General features: G+C 40.9%; 1 protein-coding gene across 3 annotated transcripts in view; it reads right to left on the reverse strand.

The window, feature by feature from the left end:
- SPTLC3 (serine palmitoyltransferase long chain base subunit 3) overlaps positions 1-24,100 on the reverse strand; it is a 96,733-nt gene extending 72,633 nt beyond the window's left edge. For 2 of the 3 annotated variants that reach the window (XM_076335077.1, XM_076335075.1), the window contains exon 1: positions 12,620-12,999. In XM_076335077.1, the coding sequence (XP_076191192.1) occupies positions 12,620-12,733 (114 nt within the window). In that variant the 5' untranslated portion in view covers positions 12,734-12,999. Of the gene's footprint in view, positions 1-12,619; positions 13,000-14,968; positions 15,051-24,060 lie in introns of those variants that run through there. The other variant, XM_076335076.1, reaches the window with a different exon arrangement.
- Positions 24,101-27,678: the final 3,578 nt, after the last annotated feature.

Below are 27,678 nucleotides of genomic sequence, written 5' to 3' on the forward strand. Positions count from 1 at the left end.
ACTAGAATGCCGTTGCTGAGTAGGTGAGATACTTGATCAACAGGAAGTGAACTGAAATCATGCAGCCTTTGTGAAATGGGTAAACACCAGCCAGATGACAATGATGAGTCTGAATCTGCTCACCTTTGGAGCAGTCTCCTCTAAAGATGAAGAACTGATGCATGACTGAATTAGAATTTGATTACTGCAAAACAATAAGTACAACATTTAACTTGAACTCAAGTTTCATCTGTAGATAGACTGGTAGAGGAGACATGTCCCATGAGAAATGAGACCAAGATACGCTTTTCTATCCTGACTTACTAGCAGCAACTAGAACAGGAGATAGGTCAACTGCTTTACACAATACTGATAACAAATCACTGGTATTTGAAAGTGGGAAGACTTTGATGAAAACCCCTGTGAATGAAGGTACACTTAATAGATACTGCTCCTGTGTGTACCAAGTATTTTACAAGAAGAGGACAGAAAATAAAGTCTTTACCTCAGAAAGTTTATAGACTAAATAAATTCCAGAGAAATGCAATGATAAGATATGCACCATGCAGAAATGAATTAGAGCAGAAGTAAACAGAGCACTGTGATCTCCGAGAATGATAAATTCTGGGTTTCTACGTGTCTCATGTTGACTGACTTTGGAGTCAAATAAAGCAACACACTGACACAAACTTCCTTCTTATTTGGGACGTAGATCAAATCTCCCTTGTACTGCAGATTCTCCAGGGTACTGGAGGAATGAGTTCACACTGCAGCTTCTCTTTCAACAGGGAATGTGCAGGGCCTTTCTCCCGTGCCCAGCTGCCTGCTTTAAGGAAAGAGTGCATGATACGCCTTTGTCAAATCTGACTGAAAATGTCTGACAAGTTCACAAGTTGTTAAGGAGTTGACAGACAGATAGTATCACTAAATAAGTCTTGTTTCTATAGGAAATGAGGCCAAAACCAACTGAGATTGTATAATGCTACCACGCTGAGAGAACAAACTATGTAGGTGGCTTTTTTTCCCCCTCATTCAACACCCCCCTTCCCCAACCACATACATTTTTGACACCTATGAAGTGTTCAGCAGGGAATAAAAATAAGCATGCCTACCTGATGTTTTAAGAATCTGCATAACTTGCCATTGAATGAAATTTTTTTTCCTGTAAATGTTAACATCTTTATAACAAAATCACAGGATTACAATGCTTTGTTTCTCATCAGGTACATACTGAAACAGTCAAAAAAGCCAAAGTCTCTGATAAGAATACTGACAAAATCAAATAAAAACATGCTTCGCTTCGCTTGCATAAATCCATGTAATTCTCAGCCCACATGTGAGACAAGTTTTCAAAAGGTCTCCAGTTGTCCCGAATCACAGATATAAAAAACTACTAATAGTACCATATCTCTGTAAATTTTAACATATTTTCCACCTATTGATGGGTAAAAGCTGATTTTTACCTTCTGATTTGCTTGATGTACTTATGCTGTGCTGAAAGCATAAAGAAGTTCATGCCAACATTTTCAAAAGCATCAATTAATTGATACTTTCAGTTGGGGGTGAGATGGAAGCTGACAGAGCTCCATTTTTGATCTGTCATGCTTGGTAACGCTATCTCATTCATTACTAGCAGAGAGTCTGTTGACTTTCACTGTTGCGTAGCCTCCAGAGATGGATCTCTAATGCAAAAGCCGCAGCGATTTCTTTACCAAATCAAAGAGGTGATGACAGGACTTCCTTTATATAGCAAGGCAATAAAGAGAAGAGATTTCTCTTATCACAACAGAAATTTAGGAAGAGCCAAGATGCTAATGAAGGGCAGAGAAAAGCTTGTTGGAAACAGACAGGTGAACCTGTGTGCTTGGGAAGACACTGCACATGGAGGGAGATGGAAAGATCTTATAGACATTACTTTATGCTGAAAACTGCTGCTGTAACACCAAGTCCTCTGCTAGGTTTCTACACTGAGCGCCAATGCCCATGGGCCAGGACTTTGGGGCCAGCCTGCTCAGCTATCCATCCTCACAATAGACATAAGAAAAAAGAATGGCCTCCCTGCAGCCCTCCTTGATCCTGTATATCTCTGATTAAAGACAGTCATCCTTTGCAGAATTTTATTTCTTTAGCTTTCACTGGTGAGCAAGAGATGTGAGGAGGCCAATTAATTCCTTTTCAGGGATGCAATAAATTACACCTCTCCTGGGACAAAAGGTTTAACCCAAGGTGAAACTGAATTTTATTAAAGCTACTCCTCAGTTCCCAAAGCACGTCTCCTGTCTCAGAACACAAACTTACTCATAATTATTTTGCCAAGTCCAACTAGTACACACAGCATATCCAACATTTCACACTACTGCACGTCAACATACCAGTTCCATTAATAGACATCTGAAAATAAAGACAGATTACAGAATTGATAAGCTTTCTATCCCTTGAAAACGTGTAGATTTTAAGAACAAGTAATTAGACTCAGCATATATCAACAGCATAGTTGCCACAGAATGAGAAACAAAAATGTTAACTTTTTTCTTTAAAGGGTCTAGATTTTGGCAAATGCTTATTTTTGTTTTGGAATCTGTACGTGCTCCTGCTCGGTTATGGATAAGAACTAGATTTTACAAACAAAGGTTCTGAGCTCAGCTTGAAGAGACACTTAAGAAATGTGTTGAAAGCCAAAAACTACTAATAGACAAGTTCCAGCCATGTGGGATTCTTCCTAGATTATTTGGTAATTTTGTATTTCTTAACCTGGGATGAAACTGGACTGCGCACACACAGAAAGCAGAATCTACTTTGCAACACCCCTTATATATTCACCCACAGATGCATCAATCCAATACTTAAAGGCTTATAAAAATCTCACTATTGGTTCTTTCATAACCTAAAGCAAGTGAAAAGAAACCGAGGATGTTGGCCCATAGGTGAAGGATGATTGTGATTAGAAGAGGGGAAAAGGGATGGAGATTGCATCAAAACAGTTTGAATAGGGTTTGTTTCCTTTGTGATCAAAACAAAACAATAAAAAACCAAGAAGATTTCCCCCTTCGGGATTAACACACCCTGGCACCTGCTAGAACCTCCCAAACAACCTTACCACCCACATACGCAAACAAAAGAGCTGTTTATATAATGATGCAAGGAAAAAATTGTACAGGAGAGCAATGCCTTATATAAAGAAGATATGACATCAAGAGGCATGCAGACACACATTTTTGTGCCAGAGACAAAGTAAAATGTTCCCTTTGAGCATGCCTGATGTCAAGAGATTGCTGGAAGTTCAAAAGCTCTAACTCATGAACTTAGATGAATATGACCTTAAAAAGCTGGGAAAATATATTGATTTTTCAAAAGCTTTCTTGGACCATGAAATGCCTTCAACAAAAGCTTGTTCACTTTGAATTGTTTCATTGTTTGATGGTTTCTGCGTAGCACCTGAAACTTTGAGGCTGATCAGCAGGTGTCCTGGGTAGGAGATATATTTGATCAGATCATGGGGCTGGGATTCTTTCAGGGAACAGCTGACAATGAGGTACAATGTGACAAGCACGGGCGGTCTTAAATTTATTTCTCAAGTTGTATTCCCTGGCCTCCAAGGTTGCCATCTAAATCGCTACAGCCACTGACACATGGCTGCTAGGACTGGGTGGAAACATCTGTATCCTGCCCTCTCCAGGCAGTGGCTTGAGGATCTTTACAGATCTCCCCCACAACAGTGTGTAGAAATGCCTGATCACAGCTACCCTTACCTTCAGGAAGCACAACCTGGGGACCACAGAGGGAGAAATGTTCCTTTCAGAAGACAAACACAAAGTTTTGTGGAGACACAAGGAACGGACAGGAAATTGAAATACAGGGACAGACTGAGGCACTCTCTTGCCGAACAGCCCCAAGAAGCTCAAGAACGTACAAATGGCTGCTGTGATTCCATGTGTAGGCTGACAGCTTTGCGACTGTGAGAAGATTAGCCAGGTTGAAGTCTCAGATAGCTATATGTGAGTCACAGAGAGGGATGTATGGCAGCTCTTCAGACCACATGAATCAGCAGCAGCGACAGGGAAGCAGAAACTCAAATGGAAATTCCTGGAGGAAGCAGTGCAGCATGATGTCAGCTGAAACGGCTGTGAGTCTCAGCTCCTCACCACAGATTTGTCTTTCCATGTTCCTGTTGCTGAGTGAATAAATCCTCACTTCTTGGTAGGCTGAGGGGGAAAAACAGATTTTTTGGAAGAAGGGGAAATGACAGAGCACATGCCAAAATCTGTGCTTGGCCAAATGAACAAAGGAAAGGATACAGCTGAATAATTTCCAAAAAGACTGAGATGATCAGAAGAACAGACAAGGCTTTACTGTGTTACATCTACACTGGATGTTCTCCCAGAAATTCAAAATACTTCGGGAGGGAGAAAGTCACCTGGCCAGAACAGGTTAAACTTTACTTTGTGCTGAAGACATGGATGCACATAGATGGTATCTGCCTTAGAAATTCAGCTCTTCACCTCATGGTTTTATACTAAAGGTATCTGGCTGAATTAATATATCCTAAAGTGTGAAATGCTCCAGATCCTCTTCGGTCTGGCACACAATACTGCTGGTTCCTGCTGCCCGCTCTCCTCCTTAAATGACATTTTTCTTCCCAATTCAACATCCATCCCACAATGACAACTCTCTCAGACAATAGTCTCACAAAACTTCTGGCTTGGTTGCTTTCTAAAAGTGTTTTCTGTGGAAAAATTAGCTGCCAGGAATGGCAGGAATCCTCTGGCTGAGCCACTGGTCATTGTAGGGAAATTTAATTTCCCATTTTGCTGGTTAATGCCACAGTCCTAGCCACAACAAAAGTTAATTTTCTTTAAAAAGAAATTAAAAAATAATAATCCATGAGAGAGTTCATACGTCTGTTGGCAGCAGAAACAGACCTCCATATCATTATAAAATAAGGGCTCTTTATGGTTGCCTAGTACCCTACAAAACAGGATTTGAATCACCAGTGCACACTTGCAAACAGCAAGCTGTGAGAGGCAACATGATGTTAACCATTATTCTGGCGAAAAGTCAGGTTTTATAGAGACTGTGGGAAAATAACGGAAGATTGGTGAGGAGGATTATAAACACGCCCAAGTGACCTGCAGCTGAGGTGTAGAAAAACACATATATCATACTAATTGTTGTTTAGCTTTGTGTGTTGGACAAGTAGAATATCTGTGTTTCGATAACATAGGCCTGTGACAGACTTAGAGGCACACTGTTGAACATCCTTGAGATTTCTGCCCTGCTGTGGGAAAGATCAAAGAACAGTGATAAACTATGCCTGCACAAATCCCTGAAATACAGGTGAAAACAGCAAGTTCGGCGATCCTCTAGCATGGACCGAGCTCCGTGGTGCCTGTGTCCCTGCTTGTGTGCCTCTGTCCGGGTGCTGCTTCGGGGATCCCCCGGTTGGCAAGGTAACGAAAATAAATTTACTCTTTGCATTTCATCCACAGTTTTGTGGTTGTTCCTGTGTCCTGCCTGTGCCCGCTCACACAGAGACCCAGACAGTCCCTAAGCAGCCGTTATCTTATCATTCTGCCCATTATATTCATGAACTTACTTCTGCAATGGAACGCGGACAGCTACATCCCTCGCCAACACAGCAGGTAGAAAATACGTATTACCTTACTTGTTTCTGAAAGCGAGACTGCCACTTACAGCTTGCAGAGGTAATTAATTTTCATGCTGAAGGGACATAAGTAGACAGGCAATGAGACTAGCCACTTCATGGCTTTCTTTTACTAATTACCTCTACTGAGCAAGAATAAGCTGCTTGCCAGGTAATTACCCACAGAAGCCCCACTGGGGTTCTGCATCAATTCTGTCCATTTTTAGATCACTGCAGCTGACTCTCACCAGAGAAATGCTGCCTCCTTACACTAAAGGGTCACAGACTCACTTAGGCTGGATGGGCCCTCAGCTGGTCTCTGGTTCATCCTCGTGTTCAAAGGCAGGTCAACGCCAACTTCCCAGCGGGGTGCTTGGGGTTTTGCCCAGCTGGGTCCTGAAAGCCTCCATGTTGGAGGCTCCAGAGCAACGTGTCCCAGTGCTGTTATCTGCACCTTGATTTCTCTCCCCCCAACATACGCCTCCAGGCAAAGTATGAACCATTAACCACTACCCTTTAAGCCCAACGATCCAGCCAGTTATTAACCCATATAGTAGTCAACCCATCGAAACCATAATGTCCCAAGTAGCATATGAGGACGGTATTGCTGAAGGCAAGGCAGGTGACATCCATCACTCTCCCCTCATTCACAAATCTAGTCACTTCATCATAAAAGACAATCAGTCAGTCAAACATCATTTATCTTTGGTACATCCATGCTTGCTATTCCCAATCACCTTCCTCTCTATGCTCCCAGAAACAACCTTTGCTAGAAATGATCTATCTTTAGAAGACAGGTGGAACATTTGCCTTTCTTAACTTATCAGGGATCATCTTTGATATCCAAGACTTTTCAAAGATGATAGTGTGTGATATCACTATGACATCAGCCAGCATACTTGGATGCTTCCCTTCTGGTCCCATGCACTTGTATGGGTTGAGATTTCTCAAGAGATCCATGACTCAATCTTCTTCCACTACTGGTAGTTTGATGACACAGAGGCTTGGAAGACTTTGTTGGTGAAAACTGAGGCAAAGAAAGCACTGAGTACCTCAGCCTTACCTGTGTCTGCAGTCACTAAGTCACCCACCCCATTCAGCAATGGGCCACATCTTCCGTGTTTATTCATTTACCACTAATGTAACAGTAAAAGCTCTTCTTGCTTCCCTTGATGTCCCTTGCAAATGTCAACTCCAGGTGAGCTTTGGCTTTCCTAACACCATCCCTACATGCATGCCCCTGCAATGTTTCAAAATTCCTCTTTCGTAGCCCATTCCTGCTTCTACCTCTTGTATACAGCTTTTTTGCACTGGAGCTCAGTCACGGGTTATCTGGTTAGCTAAGCCAGACTCCTGATGTATTTACTTGTTTTCACAAGTACAAGGATGAGCTGTTCTTGTGCTAAAAGGAAATTGCCCTTAAAGACCTGACATGCTAGGTCTTTCAAGCCAAAGCAAATCAATACATGATATTTTTGTCAGGGCTTAAACTTCCAGAATTTAATTACCTGAATTTAGAGATTTCCAGGTGTTGTGGTTTAATCCCAGCCAGCAGCTAAGCCCCACACAGCCGCTTGCTCGCTCTCCCCTGGTGGGATCGGGGAAAGAATCGGAAGAGCAAAAGTGAGAAAACATGTGGGTTGAGATAAAGATGGTTCAATAGGTAGAGCAAAAGCCACATGCACAAGCAAAGCAAAACAAGGAATTAATTCACTGCTTCCCATCGGCAGGCAGGTGTTCAGCCATCTCCAGGAAAGCAGGGCTCCGTCACATGTAACGGTGACTTGGGAAGACAAACGCCATCACTCCGAACGTCCCCCCCTTCCTTTTTCTTCTTGCAGCTTTATACACTGAGCATGACGTCATATGGTGTGGAATATCCCTTTGGGCAGTTGGGGTCAGCTGTCCCAGCTGTGTCCCCTCCCAGCTTCTTGTGCACCCCCAGCCTCCTCGCTGGTGGGGTGGGGTGAGAAGCAGGAAAGGCCTTGACTCTGTGTCAGCACTGCTCAGCAGTAACGAAAACATCCCTGTATTATCAACACTGTTTCCAGCACCAATCCAAAACACAGCCCCATGCTAGCTACTATGGAGAAAATTAACTCCACCCCAGCCAAAACCAGCACACCGGGTGTTAACAGGGTAGTGACTCCAGCCCTATTAGAGTCTTACTTGTTGTGCTATGTGAAAAATCTCTAGCCTTGCATGTAAAGTCTCATGCAACACACTTAAAGCACTGCTACAAAAGTCATTGACTGTTACATAGGCCTACACACTAGTCACATCTCAGTTCACAGAAAGACGTCTTCAACATTTCCTGCTTCCAACGTGTTGAGCTCATCACATAGCAGGGTTGATGACAGAAACAAGGGTGTGGATCTGAGACCTGTGATTATTAGCTGAGAGTGCTGGTGCAAAGCAAGGAATTTCTGGGGCTTGAAACCAAGGAGAAGAGAAGGCAGGAACTGAGGATGAGGAGGTCACGTCTGTGGTGCAGCTGAAGCAACAGGTGTAGTAATTGGTAGAGAACTCTGACTGGAAACCAATTCTCAATATCTTCCTGTTGTCACTACAGCTATGAAACCCAGAGGGCCTATGGGGATTGCACTTTCCACTAATACATGCAGAATGGAACAGGTCCAAAAGGCTTAGGTGCTGCAGGTGAAACGGGCTGGGGCCAACAAAGTCCCCTTTCAGTTTGTTTTTACCCAAAGCAACACCAAAAAATGAAGACATTTCAGAAAAAAAACAGATTCTGTTGGTAGATCATTATGGTTGCACAGCTGAGGCTGCAAACATTTGGAAAAGCTGTAGTCTGATCAGCCTTAACCCTCCCTCCTTTCTCTTCTCTTATTAATAAGCCTTACCGCGTGACTCTAATTGTAGGAATTAGCTTATTTTTTCCCCGCAGGACTCATTAACATTTATATTGAGTTTGCATCCAAAATGCCCCAGTTACACTAACTACTGCAAAAGCACATGAAGTAAGTGCTACCTATATATGTGAGAGGACAGAGCACAAAGAAATTACAGTGGGCATTTACAACATACAAGAAAATGATTCCTATGAGAACAGTTGCATGGCATGTTTCTTTCGTGACTCTCTTTTTAAACAACCAATGTTTTCTTCAAGACCTTCATTGGGGAGTAAATGACATTGTAGTCCAGAAAGGAGAGGAAGAAAAGCAGGGGAGCCAAAAGCATGGAAAGGACTGAGACTGGCTGCTGCAGTATTGTGTCAATAGCAGCGTAAAACAGTTAGGAGGAGGTCCAGATGTCACAGGGCAGACAGTAAATATGATTGGCTTTCAAATTTCAGAGCCCCCAAATGCCAGAGGCTGTCACATTTTCGGGCTATCAAATAAGTGGGGCAGATGTTACTGGGTTTGATCTCATCCCGGGCTCTTTTTTGCTTTCAGAAAGGAGCTTGAAAGCCCTGGAAAAAGCTGTAGTCTTTTTCACTGTAAGTTTCTTCTAAGCTACTGCCATTCTCAGTGCAGAACAGGAAAAAAAATGAATTTGGAAATAGCTTTATACTGTCTTGGAGGATCTCAAGGCATCCAAGGAAATGATCCACCAAAGAAATAAAATTGCTGCATGTGTACCGTAGGAAAAAAATGTTTCCACTGGACAAACATATTTATTGTTTTAAAATCCAATGTCGCCTACAACTAACACCCAATCAACAGCAATATAACAGCAAAAGAAAGAATTGCTAGCAAAATACCTTCTCCTGGCTACTACAGTTACATAAATAAATAGGTTAGCTATTGAATTGTGCTTTGGATAAAGGTAAGTCCAGGCTACAGGTTCTGGAAGAACACAAAGCATCTGCCTGTGTTATAAGCACTAATGAAGTGGAAGACATGGCCCACGACCCACCTCCCAAAGCTTAGGTCTTACTGTGGCCCAGCTTCCAATGAATGCAAGGATGCAGCATGGTTGTGGGGATGTGGTTAGGCCTGATGTCCATTACTACATGGGGGTCTGTGCTATCAGCTAGAATTGAGTGAGTCAGACTTAAAATAATCACAGAAGCTATTCAAACAAGCAGTCCCACCCCAAAGTGGTATATCTCTTCCCCAAAAGCAACAGCTTCTCTTTTGGTAGGATGCTTCACTGCTTCTTTATCACTCAGCTACCTCCTCTCCTGTCCTTGGTATGCCACAGATAGCTAGAAGCAAAGAGAGCCTCCCTACTCCCCCACATTTGACCATCCCTAATTACCTTCCCCAACCCATTAAACAAAATCCTCTCTTCGGAAACCTGGGGGTTTTGCTGTATCAGAATTGCTCCTCTATTTCTGACATGCACACACAGGCACACAAAATGTTCTTACATCATTAAGATGCAAAACACATTGTTCCTAAGCCAGTGTTTTCAAAAGCAGTGTTTCCAAAGCCAGCATTTCCTGAAGCCAGTGCTTCCTGTGGGCTCCCTAGAAAAAAAAAGGTTTATGGAGCTGATTTCTGCAAAGCCTGATGTTCCAGTCAGTCAGTTGTGTGTGACTATTGATACATATTCCTGGCTTAGAAGCCTTCACTGTGCCATGCTCTCACTGCAGCCTCTGCACCACCAGTTGCCTCTCTTAAGCCAGAACACATCTCCCTCCTCCCCTTCTTGCAAAGTAACACAGCTGTAACTAACCCCAAGAGTTTCAGAACTGCCACAAGTCTCAAGTGCTAGAACCAGCATCATCAGTCACATCCCATGAATATCCTAGCACTATATTTCCCCTCCTATGTAAGGTGTTTAATGGTGAATTAATTTACTGAATAGGCAGTAAAGTACATATACATGCGTGTGTGTGTGTCAGCGTTAAGGGAAATCAGGGCAAGGTGGAGAAAGAGCAAAAGAGGAGGAAGGGAGGAGGATGACTGAAATCATGACAAACCTGGGTCTGGTTCCTGCACAGGATTCCTTGTGCACCCAGCTGCCATATTTCCTGCTCCTCAGATCCCAGCTGTAAAGTGGGAAGCACACCTCAGCGAGATGTTGCAAATATAATCACACTGGAAGACTGTGTGAAGTTGCACACCTACAGCAGTAAGCCATATAAACAGATCAGGTAGGAAGGAACAGTATCTGTTTCCGTAAAATAGGATAAAGCATAAGTACTGAACAGGGTGAGGCAGCTGGGGTGGGAAAACAGACCAGACAGGAATGGGGAGATTCCTACCAGGAATGAGATTCCTGGTTCATACAGGACTCTTGCCTGTTATTGTTTCCTTCTTTCCTAATCCGTGTTTGAAGCAGGAAGAGAGGGGAAATGGCATGTAATTCGGAACACAGTGCTAGACCCGGTCTTACCAAATCTGCCTTTGATAAACCTACTGAACTTTCTAAGTCTTCACTTCCTCACCACTTCCTCAGCCATGGATGGTATTTACCAGTGGTTCAGTGCTTCTTTCAGATGTCACACGGCAGGGTAAAACCCCTTCTCCTCCAACCACGCAGTGCTTGTAAGACTTCGCTAATCTGGCAGGTACATCTGCTAACATTTCCTTCATTTATTTGCCACCTCTTTCAGGCCAATCTTTATTTCCTTTTTGCTCACCCTCAGTAATATTCTACTTTACTTCTCCAGCCATGTCTTTCCTATTAAGGAGGAAATCCTAATTAATCCCCCCTCCTGGAAATCTACTGCTTTCAAAACTGCTCATTTGCAGCAGGTTAACAATGACTGAATGGCAAGGCTTAGTCCTTGAAATTTGCCACTCAAACCGAAAGCAAAGATTTTGGATATCACTGTGGCAAGTAGCTAATATATAAAATGATGAGGAGATATGTGTGATATATAAAAGGATGCTAGATTAGGTTTCTGGAAGTGAATCCCAAGAAAGGCCTTTTCAATCATTGCACAAGCTTTTTTGCTTTCCTCATCCTACACAAGCCAACGACTGGGAAACACCCATACCAAAGGAGACACCTAAAGCCAGACGATCATTAAGCATGACACTGGGCGTGCCTTCATTAGAGTGCTAGGTGCGTGAAAGCCCCATTTAGAGAAAGATATAAGATAGCAGTTTATTTGTAAAACAGCGGAGCCCTCGCCACAGTCATTGTCTAAAGCTTTCAAGAGGGATGGTCAGGTGAGCGCTCAGGCTCCAGAAGCAACCTTTCTCCATCCCCCTCTCACCATCACACTGTGCTGTAAAGTCAGCCTTTCTCTAGTCACTACAAGACTTTCTACTAATGATCACATCAAGATCCAGAATTAGGACACTTCAAGACAGACAGTATGTTCCCAGTCAGAACAGGTATCGCAGACAGACAACATTTAAGATTTGGGCTCTTTTGGCAAAAGCATACCTTTGGTTTTCTGGTTCATTCTTTAGGATGCTACATGCCAACTGTTCTACAAAACGTTCACATAAACGAGAAGCTTGAGAAAACAGTAACTAAACTCACTTGGATTTTAAGCAGTACAAGGCTGGAGAGCAGGCATCAGTAAAGTGCAGGCATCAGTTAAACCAACCTTGCAGTAATGTAAACATCAAGAAAAGACAGCTTCCCCTGCCCACGTTTTTTTGGTTATACTTGTACAGCAATAAATCACACTTTGAAAACCACTCCACACACACTTTAAGTTGACAAAACAGCTTTCCACTAGTGATTAATACATCGCAAAGTCAACGCTTTCCACTAGTGATTAATACATCGCAAAGTCAATGCCACCATTGGTTAAGCTTTAGAAGGAAACTACTACATTTCAGCGTGCATGTGTTTGTTGTGTTTGATATGAACTAGAGGCTAGTTAGTCCACAGGACCAACAGTATGTTGCATGAGCATTTACAACTCTCACTGCAGTTTAGGATGATAGAAAAAAAAGCAGCTTCAGGTCCCAAGATTATAGAATTTAACACACAAGCCTAATCCATACAACCTATGGATTGTTCAATGGAGATTAAGACCGCCATAAAACTAGCTTAATAAGTAATGTTGCAACTACCTATTTGTTTTCAATATTGAGGCAATTAGGGTAAACAATTAAACCTTACCTTCATTCCTTTAGTAATTCCATTTTTCTTATAGATTCCACTTTTTAAGAGGTTATTCTGTTTCTGATGATGATGATGTAGATGTCCATTGCAGACAGCACTGGGATTAGCCATCTGTTTAAATTAGTCAGATTCTCAGTTCTTAAGGGTGTCTCAGGTCTTTCTACTGTAAAAAAGACAGTAGGACAAGCAGATAAAGTTCTTCGTTAAGGCCTAAAAGGTATCCAACTGGTCTGTCAGGATTTTCCGGGATGAGAGGAGGAACTATCTTTTGCAATATCTTAGAAACGTAAAACTGTTTCTTTCATACACCTTCAGCCCCAGCAAGCTAGAACGCGAAATACATAGCAGGAGGTGTGCTCTTAAAATCTCTGAAAAATACTGCTCATTGCCGGCTATTGTATGAACACAGCTTCTATGAGTCAACAAGACTGCTGCAGCTATCAAGTGGGTGGATTCAGAGGCGGAGACACTTAAAGATATATTACCTCTTAAATATCTCCCAGTAAGGAACATTACATTTTTTTCTCATGATTACACTCAACGTAAAGCTACATTACTCCATTTAGAGTAGAGTAATAAAATGCTTTGAAAATTTAAACAGAGTAATCTTTAAAATTACATGGTTCATCTTGCTAAGAGTGTATTGGTTGGAAAAAAGTGGTATGTCTCTGAGTAGAACAGAACAATTTTTTTTTTCTTTTTTTTAATCTCTTCTTATATAGGTAGTATCATAGACACAACATTAACCTTGCAAGGAAACGGAAAGCATTTTAGTATTAAAATGAAATTTTATCTAGAGCTAGAAATAATATATTTGGCCCTATCCTACAGATGTGTGCACAGGTGTTTACTGGAGTGAACTGTCCTTTTAAACTCAGTTTGGCCAGCAATGGGATAAATGGCATGCTGTTATAACTAAGGAGAAATGGAGTTTTATAAAGTTGATTAATTTAGTTTTAAAACAAATCAGGCTTTAATCACATGTGAAACTACTAAAACAGGACTAACACACATCCTTGCTTTTAAGACAAGAGTTTGCTGATTGTCGAAATACTCGCATATATTGTCTTTGCTGAACCAAATTCTCATGTTTCAGATTTTAGTGGCAAAACATAAAAGTATAAACATCTCTGGCAGCATTTGATAGAATTCCTTCCTCCTAAAATAATTAAAATTAGTGTGGAGACAGATTAAAGGAAAGCTGTATTATAATATCCATTTTGGAAAACACTAAGGATGAAAGGCCGGGAGAATAAAAATACTCGGAGTGTTTTAATTAGAAAAAATTACTATCGCATCTTGGCAATGAAATGTAAGCGATATACAGAAAAAGCAGCCTACAACTTGAGTATGTGGAACACAGGAGATTAAATGTTAAATGAACCACTTTGAAAATATACAGGAAACACACTGCATTGGTTTTGAAAACTTGTCTTAGATATGTATTGAATTGCTAAAATGTATTTTCTCCTTTGAAGTGATTTGCAAATTGGGATATCCTCAATGTGTTGGAAAACTTTTGGTCCCTACCTAAGAGAGACCTGAGCTGAACTGTGTTTAAAAGAAATATCTGTGCATCTTTCCTTCTGCATTTAATCTCATTTCTGCAGACCACTGGGTGGTATGAGACTTCCATTAAGATCTGTAGAAAACCTCCATGATACACTATAGAGCAGCACAACTGAAAAAGCAGTCTCTCTCTAACCAGGTTTGATTTTTATATGCTTGGAAAGAAGACTTTACATACATATTCCAATTAATAATACAGTAGTAGTTTTGGTCAAGAAAATATCTCCTAACTGACTAAAAGGACACAGAAACAGTAAACCACCAAAATGTTTTGCTTCACAATTACACCAGATTCACCATCAGAACGCAGATTTCCTAGGTTTTGTCTTTTCAGTGTTTTTCCTAGGCAAGAATGCCTCATTTCTGTATGAACCAGTCTTTTTTAGGCTTCATTAAGGCATCTGTAAGGATAACTCAATTACAGATTAATTGTGAATATATAGTGGTAAGATAAATTGTTGGTCATGATAAGTGGCTAGGAGTTCATATTTGTGAGGAAAAGACTGAGATGAGGACAAGCCAGAAGTAGGCAGAAAGAATGGTCAGTAATACTTCCCTGCATATCTATCACCTATGGTATCGTGATAAATGGAACAAGATAATGTAGAGCATGCTCTCTGCACCTGGCAACCCCCTCCCACCAAAAAGCATTCTTCATTTGGGAATTATTTCCTTGATTGTCACAGCAAGTCAAACATCTGTAAAACGTGCCATCTGCTCAGTGAGTTGCTGATCATCTTAACCCCGTTGTGATAAAGGCAAGACAAGAAAACTTACCAGAGTAGTGTTCTTCCCCTTAACAGCTTCCAGTGTCTCAGCTAGCACCTCTGCCAGGTACGTTTCCCAACAGGCTCATCACCTTCCAGGGCACAAAGTGATATAATTAACATTTCATGTGTGTCTTATTCTTTTTTTTCAATTAGGTTTATTGGGGAGTGGAATCTCTGATTAGATAACAGTTCAGATGATGCAAATTCTGCCTCTAGTCCCAGGCTGTAAGTCTACACTTGTCTGTTTCAAGGCCCATGAAATACCAGTACCCTTATATGAATAAAATAGTGAATTAAATATGCTATATTAATTTTAGTTTTCAATGTCTCTAACATTTAAGATCACAAACAAGCAACACTTAAAAAAAAGATTACATTTAAATAAGAATTTAAATGAGCAATTTTAAAAACCTCAGAGAACAGCTGTCCTTTCGGATTTCTTTTAACCATGCTCTGAAAGCCAGAGCTCACAAAACAAATACCGCTAGGGGCTGAGTAAAATTCCTGCCCTGATTCCATTCAGAGCAAATGATTTATAGAAGGGATGAGTCCGGCCAAATACACACAGATGATCTGTAAACAGGATGTGGTATTTCTCTTGCAGAAAAAAACCTGTTGAATTGTGCCCTTCAGAACTCCATCTTACTCAAAGCCATCTGTTACTCAGGCTTCTATATCCATATCTATCATCCTACCAATTAGCTGCATCTAAAACTATTACTCAAAAATATGAGAGTCTATGCTGTATGGACACTGGAGGAAGGGCCCCATAATTACGTACTTCGTAACACCAAAACCACCACCAGCAATACCCTGTCTCTTTTCACGATTCTGGGAAGTGGGAGGAAAAAATTTACTATGCTGACTGCACAAGAACTGTGTGTATTTAACTGCAGGGGACCCCAATCCTACTAAGATTCTATGTGCGCTTCACTTTAGTGGCTTGGGTGCTGGTCAGAAGTAACAAAGTTGCCCTTTGTACATTGGCAAGAAGATGGTGAATTTCTAATGTTACTAGCAGACCACTCTCCATGTTCTACATAGATGCCGGTAAAGTTTGTAACACATGGCTACAATTACTATAAATCTGTAGGAAAACCACCAATGAATTCCCAGGATCTAGGTTTTACTCCTTGCTTTGTCATTATCGTGTTAACGCCATTGGGTCTTTGCTGACTCACCTCCTGAAATCAGGATAAAACTGTTTAAATCCTTTGTAAATGCTCTGAGACAAATTGCTGAGGAGTGTGGTGCAAAAGTGAAGTAAAATATGTACAGTTAGTTAGCCGAGGTTTAACAACAGACCAGAGGGAAAAGGGAGGGGTAGGGCTCTGTCTAAGCTGTCTCTTGGTATTTCAAGAAAATCTCTTTTCTGCTATGCACTACACCATTGTTACACAGGATAGGTTAAAAGGTTGACCTCTGCTGATGCAGTCAAGAAATGGGGACAAAATCATCTAACCTTTCATTAGACTTTTGGCCCAGTGAGACCGTTTAGTGTCATTAGAGTGGCCACAGGGTCCCCATTTATAATAGCACTACTGGATTACCTACCAATAAAAAAAGTACGTGTTGCAAGAAAGTGTGAGAGCTGATCCCCAGAAAAGTGTAATGTCATAAACCAGGATTTCCACAGGATTCCTGCTCATCCCAGAGAACAGTTAATTACGGCATAATTGTGAAATGGTCTTGCAATCTAGTTGCAAGATCTTGATTATTTCAGTTCATGACAGATGCAAATTTACATGCCACATGAAACAATAAGGATCTACACAAAGACATCTACTAGCTTTGTGCTTATTTTCACTGGACAGACACAAATGTTAAACAGGAGCTGAAAAAACTGGGAGCATAACTCTCTTCCTTTGTTAAAAGTCATGGTTCCAGTAATATTTAAATTAGCTGCGGAGCATGCCCCAGTAGTGGAGTACACAGTTAAAAAAGCTTCTTGCTCTCCCAATCACTTCTCTTACAATAGCAGTCCACCTTATAAATTCCGTGTACCACTGATGACTTATTGTCTGATTAGGATCCCAGTATGTTTGGTACCTGTGGACACATGGATATCGGAAACAATTCCTGCCTCAGATACGTAAATCACTTATGATGTAGCAACACCAGTGAGGCTGAAATAAATGAACAAACAGGGAGACACCATAACAATAAAGCAACATAAGCAACAGCATGTACCAGGTATCAGCTGGTCAGTCATCTCCCTGGGTGTCTTTCCAGATTCATCCAGACTTCACCAGCACTGGCTGTAGGTGAAACTTCCTAAACGTTCACATGGAAGAACCCCTAATCCACGTTTGCTGCTTTAAAACCTTATCTAGCCAATATATATGTGGCCATGAGTAGGGATATCACCCTACACTTGGGCTTAAAACTGCACACCAATGCTGATGGTTTCCCTCAAGTGCCCTTGCACAACTGCCCCTTGAAGGATATACAAAATGCTTTGAAATTGGTCAGGAAATAATCCTAGAGCATCTCAGAACCAAGACCCATGGCATAGGTGGATGCACGCAATGAGCATTGCAACAGAGGGGACATGGTACAACAGGCAGGGCTCCTCCAACTCTGGCAGGTCCATGCATCATCTGCAGAGCCCTGGGGCTGGCATGGCTGCCTTTTTTCACCTCTGCAGTCCGGGAGCTGGAGGGGAGAGCAGGGCACAAACAGGCCTCCCAGGGGTGAGGTAGAGGGGGCTGTATACTCTGAGTTACATCAGGTATTAGTGGCTGGGAAGATCAACCACAGGGAAATTTTGCACATTTTACAGCTTTGCTGGGTTGTATGAATTTCTAGAAGAGAGGCTGTGAGAACAGGAAGGTCCTGCCAACAAGGTAGTCTTGCACCACTTAAAAAATAATTTTCCTTGAATTCACTGCAAAATGCTCACGCTCTGGCAGGAAAAGCACAGCCAGAGGTGTAGGCACAGGTGCAAGAAGCCATATCCAGCTGTGAAAGCTGAGCTAGCCCTAGGAACCAAGAGCCAGGGGAGCAGGCAAGGACTTGGAGGGTGCAGTCTGACACGCTTACAGCTGCTGCACCGCAGCCTGTTGTTGCACCCAATTGTTGAACAGACAGATTAGACTTATACAGTCACTCAATTGCTTGTTATGAAAACCTTCCTGGGTGAAACAAGAATAGCAGTTTAGCAATTTTATCCTGTCAGCGTGTACAAATGACTACTATGTGCTAGGAAGCAACTTTTTTTTTTTCCTGCTTACGTAAACTTATTTAACTTTTGCTCTACAAGCGCGTATCAAGTCTTGATGAGTTTTCCTCAACATTGCTCCTGTTCTAAGGGACATGGAGGTTGCTATTCTGCTGGCAGAGGTCCCTCCTCCACACCTCAGACTGCAACTAAATCTTGAAAGGGATGGAGGCCCCTTTAAGGGCTAGTGGATGGAGAAGTGTTGCTTCATAGCTTGAAATGTGACTCCAAGGCTTCTGAACTGCATTGGTTTTCCCTAAGAGACATTTTTAGAAAATTCACTCTGGCTTGTGAACTACCAGGGTGCAAGAACTTCTTAGGGATCACGGATATAGGTACCTAAGGGAAGAAAGCCTATTGTGCAAACTTGCAGTCTTTACCCATGGATCCACACATTTGAGGGGGTCTACAAAAGATTGAAAATTCTGTTTGGTACACTATGAAGCTACAGCACTCCATGCAACTGTCTTGTATCAAAAAAACTTTAACTGATTTCTCCCCCCTCACAAATGTGCCTTGAAAATTTGTTGTTATTTAGTATAGAAACAGCCCAGATGGATTTGTTGATTTTTAATCACAAAGGTGGGACATTACTAACCTACTTTCAGGCTCAAGGAGTGGCACAATAGTATGACTCTGTGGGAAGTCACATGCACACAAGTGCATGAAGAGAGCACTGCCACAAAGAAAATACAAAATTCCACATTTTTTCAAGCACTTGGCATTTTCTGCCCCCTCCCTCCCATTCGATCCCCTGCCTCTAAAAGGAAAAAAAAAAGTCTATAAGCCCCCCAAAATCCAGCTCTGGGTAGTCCAGAACAGGTGTCACCTTTGAAACTTGACACACCTCATTAATCCTCTCCAATTCTTTCTTTGATAGACGGCCCAAGGGAAGCTCTTGGGAAACAGCACAAAGCAGGCAGAGACTTGATCTTTTGCATTTTCCATCTGAATTTCATCTGTATTGCTTTATCATCACAATCTATTGTTTCTCTCTTTCCTTCCTTTCAACAGATTTTTGTGGATAGGCTTCTCAGTAATGCACAATGAGTTTTTGGCCTTCCTCCATCCTGCTCGCCCACAAAATCGTCAGTGGGCTCAGAAAAAAAAACCCCACAAACACACAGAGAGTAGCCACTGAAAATTTTGAGAATTCATATTGAATGGCACTAATAAAAACATTTGCATAGGTGTAAGGAAGGGAAGAGATTTCCAGTTATGATCACAGGCTAGCAGCAAAGCAGTGATATATATGAGTATTTATCGGGAATCAAAGGTTTACTTTGATGTGAGTAAAGTCACTGAAAACTACAGTACACAGGCATAAATCAATACACCCATTGAAAAGACGCGGAGAACTAGGCGCCCTGTATGAACACTTGTTAGACCACCCAGGCTGGCAGTTCCATATGCCTTCAAAAACTTTCCTTTAGGCTTATAACTCCTATGAAGACAGGGGTGAATTCAGTTTAACAATTTGATTACACTAACTATGTTCATGAAGGGATCAGAAAATATTTTAAAAACAAATGACCCTTCTTATCTCAGAAACTGTTGGCTTAAGGGACTGAAGAGAAGTACCAGTGAAAGAAAAGAATTTTTGACAAAACCGCTGCTGAGGGATGAAGTGCTAGTAATTTCAATGAAGATATGTTTCTACTAATTGTTCACTTTGAGGAGGAAGGAGAGAAAGTTTCCTCACACCTACATGAAAGTACATGTTGTCAAAGGGAAGCTCAAACGTTGCTGACTAGGGCAGATGCTCCATTTATGCTGCTTGCACACCCCTGGCACAGAACATGTTCTGAATTTGGCTTCCCACAAGCTCTCTTTCGTTTCAAATTTGTTGTAGGCTCCTCAGAACGAGGCTCTCATTTTACATATCGAACATAATGGAGCTCCAAGCATACCTCCAAGTGCTTATATAACACTGGAAATAAATTATCTTTTCTTGAAAAGCAGAATAAACTACAGCAGAGAATTTTGCTTTTTGATATCGGTGCAACCAGGACTAGTTGTGTGCACTAGTGAAGCTAATTCAAAGCAGACAGCACCGCATGAATCGCCAGACCATCACTGATAACCCAAGTACCCTCAATCGCGGTGGACACATCTAAAAACCCCAAACTAAACATGGTATGCAAAACATTTCTCATTTTGGTATTGCAGTCTATTAAACCCTCCCTGGATGCACTTAGGGTTGATGTTTCCGTGCTACAGGGAGATGTATTGAAACTTTAATGTACGTTTCTCTGAGCAAAAACAGTGGCTAAAAGGAGCTGCATGAACTAAGTGCAGCTGTTTTACTAATTTGAGTCATGCAGGACACTACTGTATGTCTGAATGCCAGATCATCTGATTGTTGGATAGCAAGATCTTTGCTTAGGTATCTTGTTTCTCTATTTTTGCTTTTGCCCTTTAATATGTAGCTGTTAAAAAGACAAATACAACATATTTCTTGCTGCCCACAGACGTCATTCCCTCCTTGATTAGGGTTGAAGTCTGTGCTGGTTTTGGCTGGGATAGAGTTAATTTTCTCCATAGTAGCTAGCATGGGGCTGTGTTTTGGATTGGTGCTGGAAACAACGTTGGTAATACAGGGATGTTTTCATTATTGCTGAGCAGTGCTGACACAGAGTCAAGGCCTTTCCTGCTTCTCACCCCACCCCACCAGCGAGGAGGCTGGGGGTGCACGAGAAGTTGGGAGGGGACACAGCTGGGACAGCTGACCCCAAGTGCCCAAAGGGATATTCCACACCACATGATGTCATGCTCAGCATATAAAGCTGGGGGAAGTAGAAGGGAGGGGGGCACGTTGGGAGTGATGGCGTTTGTCTTCCCAAGCAACCGTTACATGTGACGGAGCCCTGCTTTCCTGGAGATGGCTGAACACCTGCCTGCCGATGGGAAGCAGTGAATGAATTCCTTGTTTTGTTTTGCTTGCGTGCACGGCTTTTGCTTTACCTATTCAACTGTCTTTATCTCAACCCATGAGTTTTCTCACTTTTACTCTTCTGATTCTCTCCCCCATCCCACCAGGGGGGAGTGAACGAGTGGCTGTGTGGTGCTCAGTTGCTGGCTGGGGTTAAAGCATGACAAAGCCTCATTCTACTCTTGCATTATAATAATACATTATTTAAGTCAATATATGTCAGTGGAGTAACAGCAGTGTGAATAAGTTACCAGTTGTGGCAGACATCTTCAATTTCTAACGATTTTTTAATCCTAACTTTTGTCAATAGTGTGTCAGCAACTAGCATAATTTTTGGTGGACTTTTGAAAAACACTTTAGATTATGAAATCCATAGATCATCTATTATAGACTAGTAAAAGATGACAGACTGGCATATTATAACCAGACCTAAACTTCATGTATCAGCATGCGCACATCACTTTGGATGTTATTCTTGAACTATATAAGGAAACCACAGATTTCAAATCTTCAGTTTATATTCCAGAGCCATTAATGATGAAATCTACTATTCAGGCCAGGGTTTAGATAAAATTGATAAACTATTCTCTGTTTTTCTCCTGTTTATAATCAGAAGTACACATCTTTAATATCCTAAGTCTGCATTAGCTCAGTTATATAAATAAAGGAGACTGTAAGTTTTGAGTAGGAAAAAACAACACGAGGCTTCCAGGTAGCCAAGTTTCTACTAGTTAAACAGATGTGTTATGCTGTGAAGGAAAAGCATCATGGTTCAGGATAATTCGGTTACCATGATTAGTAGTTTGGGGTGTCTTCTTGGCATGTGATGCTTATAGATATTTTTGGAGGTCAATTAATATTGTAGGGCTGTACTTGTCTGGACCATTTAGATCTATTAAAACTTAGGGAAAGGTCCTCTGCTGTTTCGCTGTCACTACCATTATTTTCATAGTCCTTTTGATTTTTTAGTGTTCATAAGCTGAAAATTATAATATCCTTTGTATGGTCTAAAAAGTTTGCATGTACCAACTGATTTTGGATATTTCTCTTGAGAAATGAGGCTTCTAAATCCTTCTTTCTTTCCCTTTTGTTTATTTTACCATAAAATTTAAATCCTCAAACCATCTGTACTCTGTATTAACAGTCTGCCATTATCATAACCTGATCTACTGGAAATTTAGTCACCGTTGCGCTTTCCTCTGAAAATACATACTTACTCATTTTTGGTCATTATGTAGATTACAAAATTATTTTATAATTGTTTTCATGATTTACTGGATACAGCCAGAATCAGGTATTGAAATATCATAAAACAAATTTAAAATAATAATGATTTGAGACTTTCTCTTTTCCAAAGCTTTTGGATGCATTTGAGTCATATTTTCAAGTACTAATGCAAAATCTTTTGTTGTTACTGAAAGCTGGGAATCTCTCCTGACAGAAAGTTAAGTTCTAACAGCCCCAAATCACCATAGTTAGAAACACATGCTTTGCTGCAACATTCTCAAAGTGTTACTGTAGGGTTTGCAGGGGAGAGGGAATTTTTCTGACTTTTTCATTTCAAAGAATTCTGCTAACTCTTGACTGCAGAGAGAAGCTGGTACAAACATTTTTCTAAGATCTTTTCAGATGGACATACGGAACTCACATCAGGTAATAAAACGAAACACAGAACAAGCTACTCTGCTTGTAGGGAAAAAGTATCAGAAATTACCTTGGGTTTGAATCCCCAAACTTTCATATTTGGAGAACTATTCACACCCTTAGTACAAGAATTACAAGTTTACCTTTTTCCACTCACTGTAGAAAACAGTCATCTGGCAGATAAACGCAACACTGCTAGAGCAGTCAAGAGTAAAACAGGTAAACAGTTTATCACTTGTAAAGGGGGAGATCGGAGTTTATCCACATCTCACTTTCCAATCTGGATAAAACAGTTAATTTTACTCACTTTTGCTTTACCAAGCAATATTTTACTCATTTTTAATTGGTTGTTTTTTTTTTTTTTTTTAAGTACACCATTGTGAATACTCCTATTCCTTCCAAACTATAAGTGTGCCCCTGACAAAAATAATGTGTTCACCAAGGCACAGAAGAAACTTCATAAAGACTCATACCAATAAATATCTTATACCAAAAACTTGTATTTGCTGTTCTATAACAACCTGTACTGCAGGCCCAAGTAGAAAAAGCCCAAGTTTCCTTTTTTGTGGAACAACAAAATCTGCTTTTCTTTAGTTACAAATCCTGCATCTCCTTGTTCTTTCATGATGTACAATAAGACGACAGGAAAATGGTTGCGAGCCATAAGCATATAAATATACTGTCCCCCTGGTTTCTTAAGCAATATTACCAGAACTTGTACCCTGAGTGTATCCAGATGTCAATCAGCTGTGAGTACTCATAACATTAGGAACTTGTTGGGATTTTTGATATATGGTACACATATCTGGTTAGGAATCTGTACCCAACCCCAGGACATTTGTGGCACCTGACACTAATCTCCTTGCAAGGATTAAGACACTATAAATCACACAGCTGATATGGTTCTGTCCCTATCTTACAATACAGAAATAAAAAATATCTGACTGGAATGTCACGGTCAGACAAAACCAACAGTAATATAGACAATCGGACCTAGACAAAAAGAATAACAGTACAGTAACTAAGAGCCTGCTGCAAAAGTACAGCAGTAAGCACAAGTAAGCCTAGTATACCCTTTTGCTCTAGCTTCTTCCACTTACAAGTATCATGCCACTACTACATTCTTACCAAGTATTTGATCGTAAAGTCGAATCTGCAATTCTTACTCCTTAAATGAAAAACTTCTTCATGTAGCTAGACCCAGTGAAGTCAATAGAACGACTCACCCAAGCCAAAGGCTGAAAGAACTTTACAAGCACCAGGTAGAGGCAAAACCTCTTTCTTGGGACATTTTTCTACTGACCTCTTTCACCAGCGACGCGATCCATAGCCATGTAACCTCTATAGCTGTCCAAGGCAGATTTCAGTCTACTTTTCCGAGACCTCCTGCCAGTCAGGCTAATTTGTTTGCTGGGCTCCATAATTTGGGACAAGCCAGTGTGGTATTGTCATTGTTTCCAGTCGTTGATGTGATGAATGGAGCAGGGACAGCTCTGTGCCATCTGTTCCTTCTCTGTGTCATCACCACATCAATTCAGACAAGTCGTTCTTAGCTACAAACATCTGGAACATTAAAACAACTGATACTTAACCGGGAAGACAAATCTCCTTAGTATTACTAATGAAACTGAACCAAATACATAGCTTTAACCTATGTTTAATAATGAAATTTCAGTCTCTGAACAGGAAATTAAGAAGTGATTTCTCACAAAGCTTAAAGGTTATTGCTCATTGTTCTTGTAATGTAATTGTTCAGTGCTTCTAGAAGCATGAGATTTATACAGGCCAGGATGAGAACTAGTAATGCTACCCAGTTAAAAAAAAGAGTAGCATTGCAAAATACCCCAAATACATTTTTTTAATCTAACAAGTGGCTCCATTTTGCAATTCTTACTCATTCAATGAAGCACTTCATATGATTAGACCCAGTGAGGTCAATAACCCTACTCATCCAAGTAGTAGTTATGCTTCAACACCTTTTTATTAGCATTACTAAATTTAGCGACATGATACAGTAGATTATTTGCCTTCCCCATTGCCAGTGAACAAATCATTTTAAGACGTGACACAGAATTAGATTACTGTTTTAAATGTGACTCTATACATGGGCTATCTGTAGTTTCATTTTCTGTTATCGTTGCCTATAGTTTTGTTATCCATCATTTCAGTTCTGTCAATCCTATCTCTTAGGGAAATACAGGTTGAGAGAGAAAACAAAACAAAACAAAAATCTGTGTTTATTACCAGTTATTACGGTAAAGAGCTGGTAGCTAGGTTGCCTTATGAAAACAAAATTTTTCATTCAGTTGCGTCATGATACTTTACTATGGTTGACATTAGTTATTTTTACCCTACACTGTCAAACAGATGGAAGAAACCAAATTATTGTTCACTTTACCTACTTACTGTAAATTTTCAAAAGGTTTTCCAGATCCATTTTTTTCTATTTTAACTTGTGCAGAATTTCTTTTGACTTCTGAGAGTTTTGCTCCATCTATGGCTTTGCAGACTTAGTTGCAATTCTGTTTTAAGCAGACTTAGCTGCAATTCTTTCTCAATTTCATGCCTCGCTGAAGTCAATGGAGCTCTGAAGAGGTACCAACGGTCAGATGGGAGGATGAAAGGGTGAGTGAGAATTTAAAAATTCATCCTAGAAATTGGTCCCAAACGCAGGAAGGGCAACATTACAAAATTATCCCAAGAATTTTTAAAATCCACGAAGTTCTGAGACAGATGTTTTTTGAAGTTGGTTTAAGCCTTATATTTAATCGCACCATATAATTTTGTCAACAAAATAAAATGTTGTTGTTCCTTACTTGGGGTTATTTGTATTTAAGATTTAGTGTACAAGTCTGAAGCACCTTGCATTTGTTACAGAAGCTTTAGGAACACACTCTGGTATTCCAAAAACACTGCCATGTTTCAGGAGCTAGGACTCCAAGAGTTCAAAGCTGGTACATATACCAGAGAATAAAATCATCTGAAGGTTTCCCAGAGCAGCAGGTTCTATTTCAATACATTAGTTTCAGTCACAAGATTTTCATTAAACACACTCATATTCTTACAGGAAGCTAGTTTACAACTGGAGTCTTTCAACCGTCATGCCAAGACACCGGAAAACTAAAGCTTCTTTCCTATGGTGTTCATTCGTTTTTAGATTTCACGTAATCTCTGCTTTTAATATTATGCGAGATAAGTTTGACAGACCTCAATAAAGAACTGGAATCAAGGGTTGCTTTTTTCCAGTCTCTATAGTTCTCTTTTGAAACAAATCCCTATGTCAAACAAAGCAGCATATTTCATATCACTGGAGAAGGTTAGGCAAGTCGGGCCTTAGAGTACTTTTAGGCAGGCCTCGTTCCACTCTCCAGCTATGTACATTCATCCCTTAGCCTGGGAGGTGACTATTCCAGCTTTAATTAGCAGCCTACAATTTGCAGTGGATTTCAAAGCAACCTTTCCTATCCATGAGACTGTAACCCAGGAAGCTGCAGAGGTCTTGTGCTGCTTTTTCAATGCTGCTAAAATTTCAAGCTATTAAGTGATCAGCTACAGCTTGCTCTGAGACTAGTGCATGTCCTTCAGTTCCGGCAATTTCACTGCAGCTAACAGACATCCAAAACAGTCTTTTACCTTGGGTAGTTTTTTTCCTCACCTGTTATTCACTATGCTGGCAAACAGCAGCTGATGTCATAGATTTACTGCAGCATTAATGCAGTTTCTTTGCATAAGGTTTCCTTCTCTTCCTTTTCTTTGCTGGAGGAAAGCATGCTAAAAATAGAACAGAGGTGACTCAAGACTTCTGACTGGGATAGGCAAAAACTGAATACTCATCAGGGAAGGAGAGAACTGGGGGGGGGGGGGGGAAGCTTAGTAGGCTCTGAAAGGGGTGGAGCAGGGATTGAGAACTGTTGGGAGAATTTCTGGAGATTGAGGTTTACTATCATACTTCTGCAAAAGAAATACGAGGAAAAAGGCATTATTCCTCCTTTCCTTCCCACAGCAACTGCCATACTTCAAACTCCAACCTTTCCCTTGTCAGGTCTAGCAGCCACTTCAACTCCTAAGATTTCTGGTCCTGGTAATGGAGACGGCTGACCCACGGCCATTTTACTGCCCTAGCTGCCAGCTGCCCTAGATGACTGCCTCTTTTACATCATACTTAAGGCAGTCATTAAACAGATCTGGCAGAAACGCTTGTTTTTGGAGGCCAGTTTCTATAGCCCTATGAACCAATTGACTTACATCAACAGCATTAGTAGAGTATGTGCTATTCCTTGTCACGTAAGAATTTCAGAATTCTGACACTGTTTTTAACCCTTTTAAAATGGTGTGAAGATTACATCTTTATCACTAGATTTCTGAGGCCAGGAGGCACCACGAATCTTGAATCATTAGATCATTACATTCAAGATTAGTACAATGTTACTCAGACAGTTTGGTGCTCTCTTAGTCCACAGCCCGGTGCTCTACTAGTGATCTAGGTTTGACTAAAGGACCTATCAAGAAAATGCTCTGATTTAACCAGAATTCCTCAACAATGGAAAATGTAATACTTTAGCAATATGTTCAGGATTACCCAGGTCCAGATTTTGATGTCTAAGACAAAGACACAAACACACACACAAAATCAGTAGTTCCATGGAAAAACAAAATCTAGGGGGGGGGAGAGGGGGAAATCCTGTGATAACTCTGCAGTGAGTCATGGCCCTCTCCCTAAGAAGACACATGTGCCTCTACAGAGCTCTGTTGACTCTAGGCACTCTGTTCAGATTCAGATTTACACCCAGATAGACTCAGACCAGAGTCTATCTAGGCCTAGTTTAAGATTGCTTGTATTCTTATTAGCTTGATTCAGTGTGCCTTACTGAAATTTGACAAGAAAGTTAGATATCCACCCTGACATCAAGCACAAAAAGTT

The sequence above is a fragment of the Aptenodytes patagonicus genome, chromosome 3 (assembly GCF_965638725.1).
Source record: "Aptenodytes patagonicus chromosome 3, bAptPat1.pri.cur, whole genome shotgun sequence".
NCBI lineage: Eukaryota > Metazoa > Chordata > Aves > Sphenisciformes > Spheniscidae > Aptenodytes > Aptenodytes patagonicus.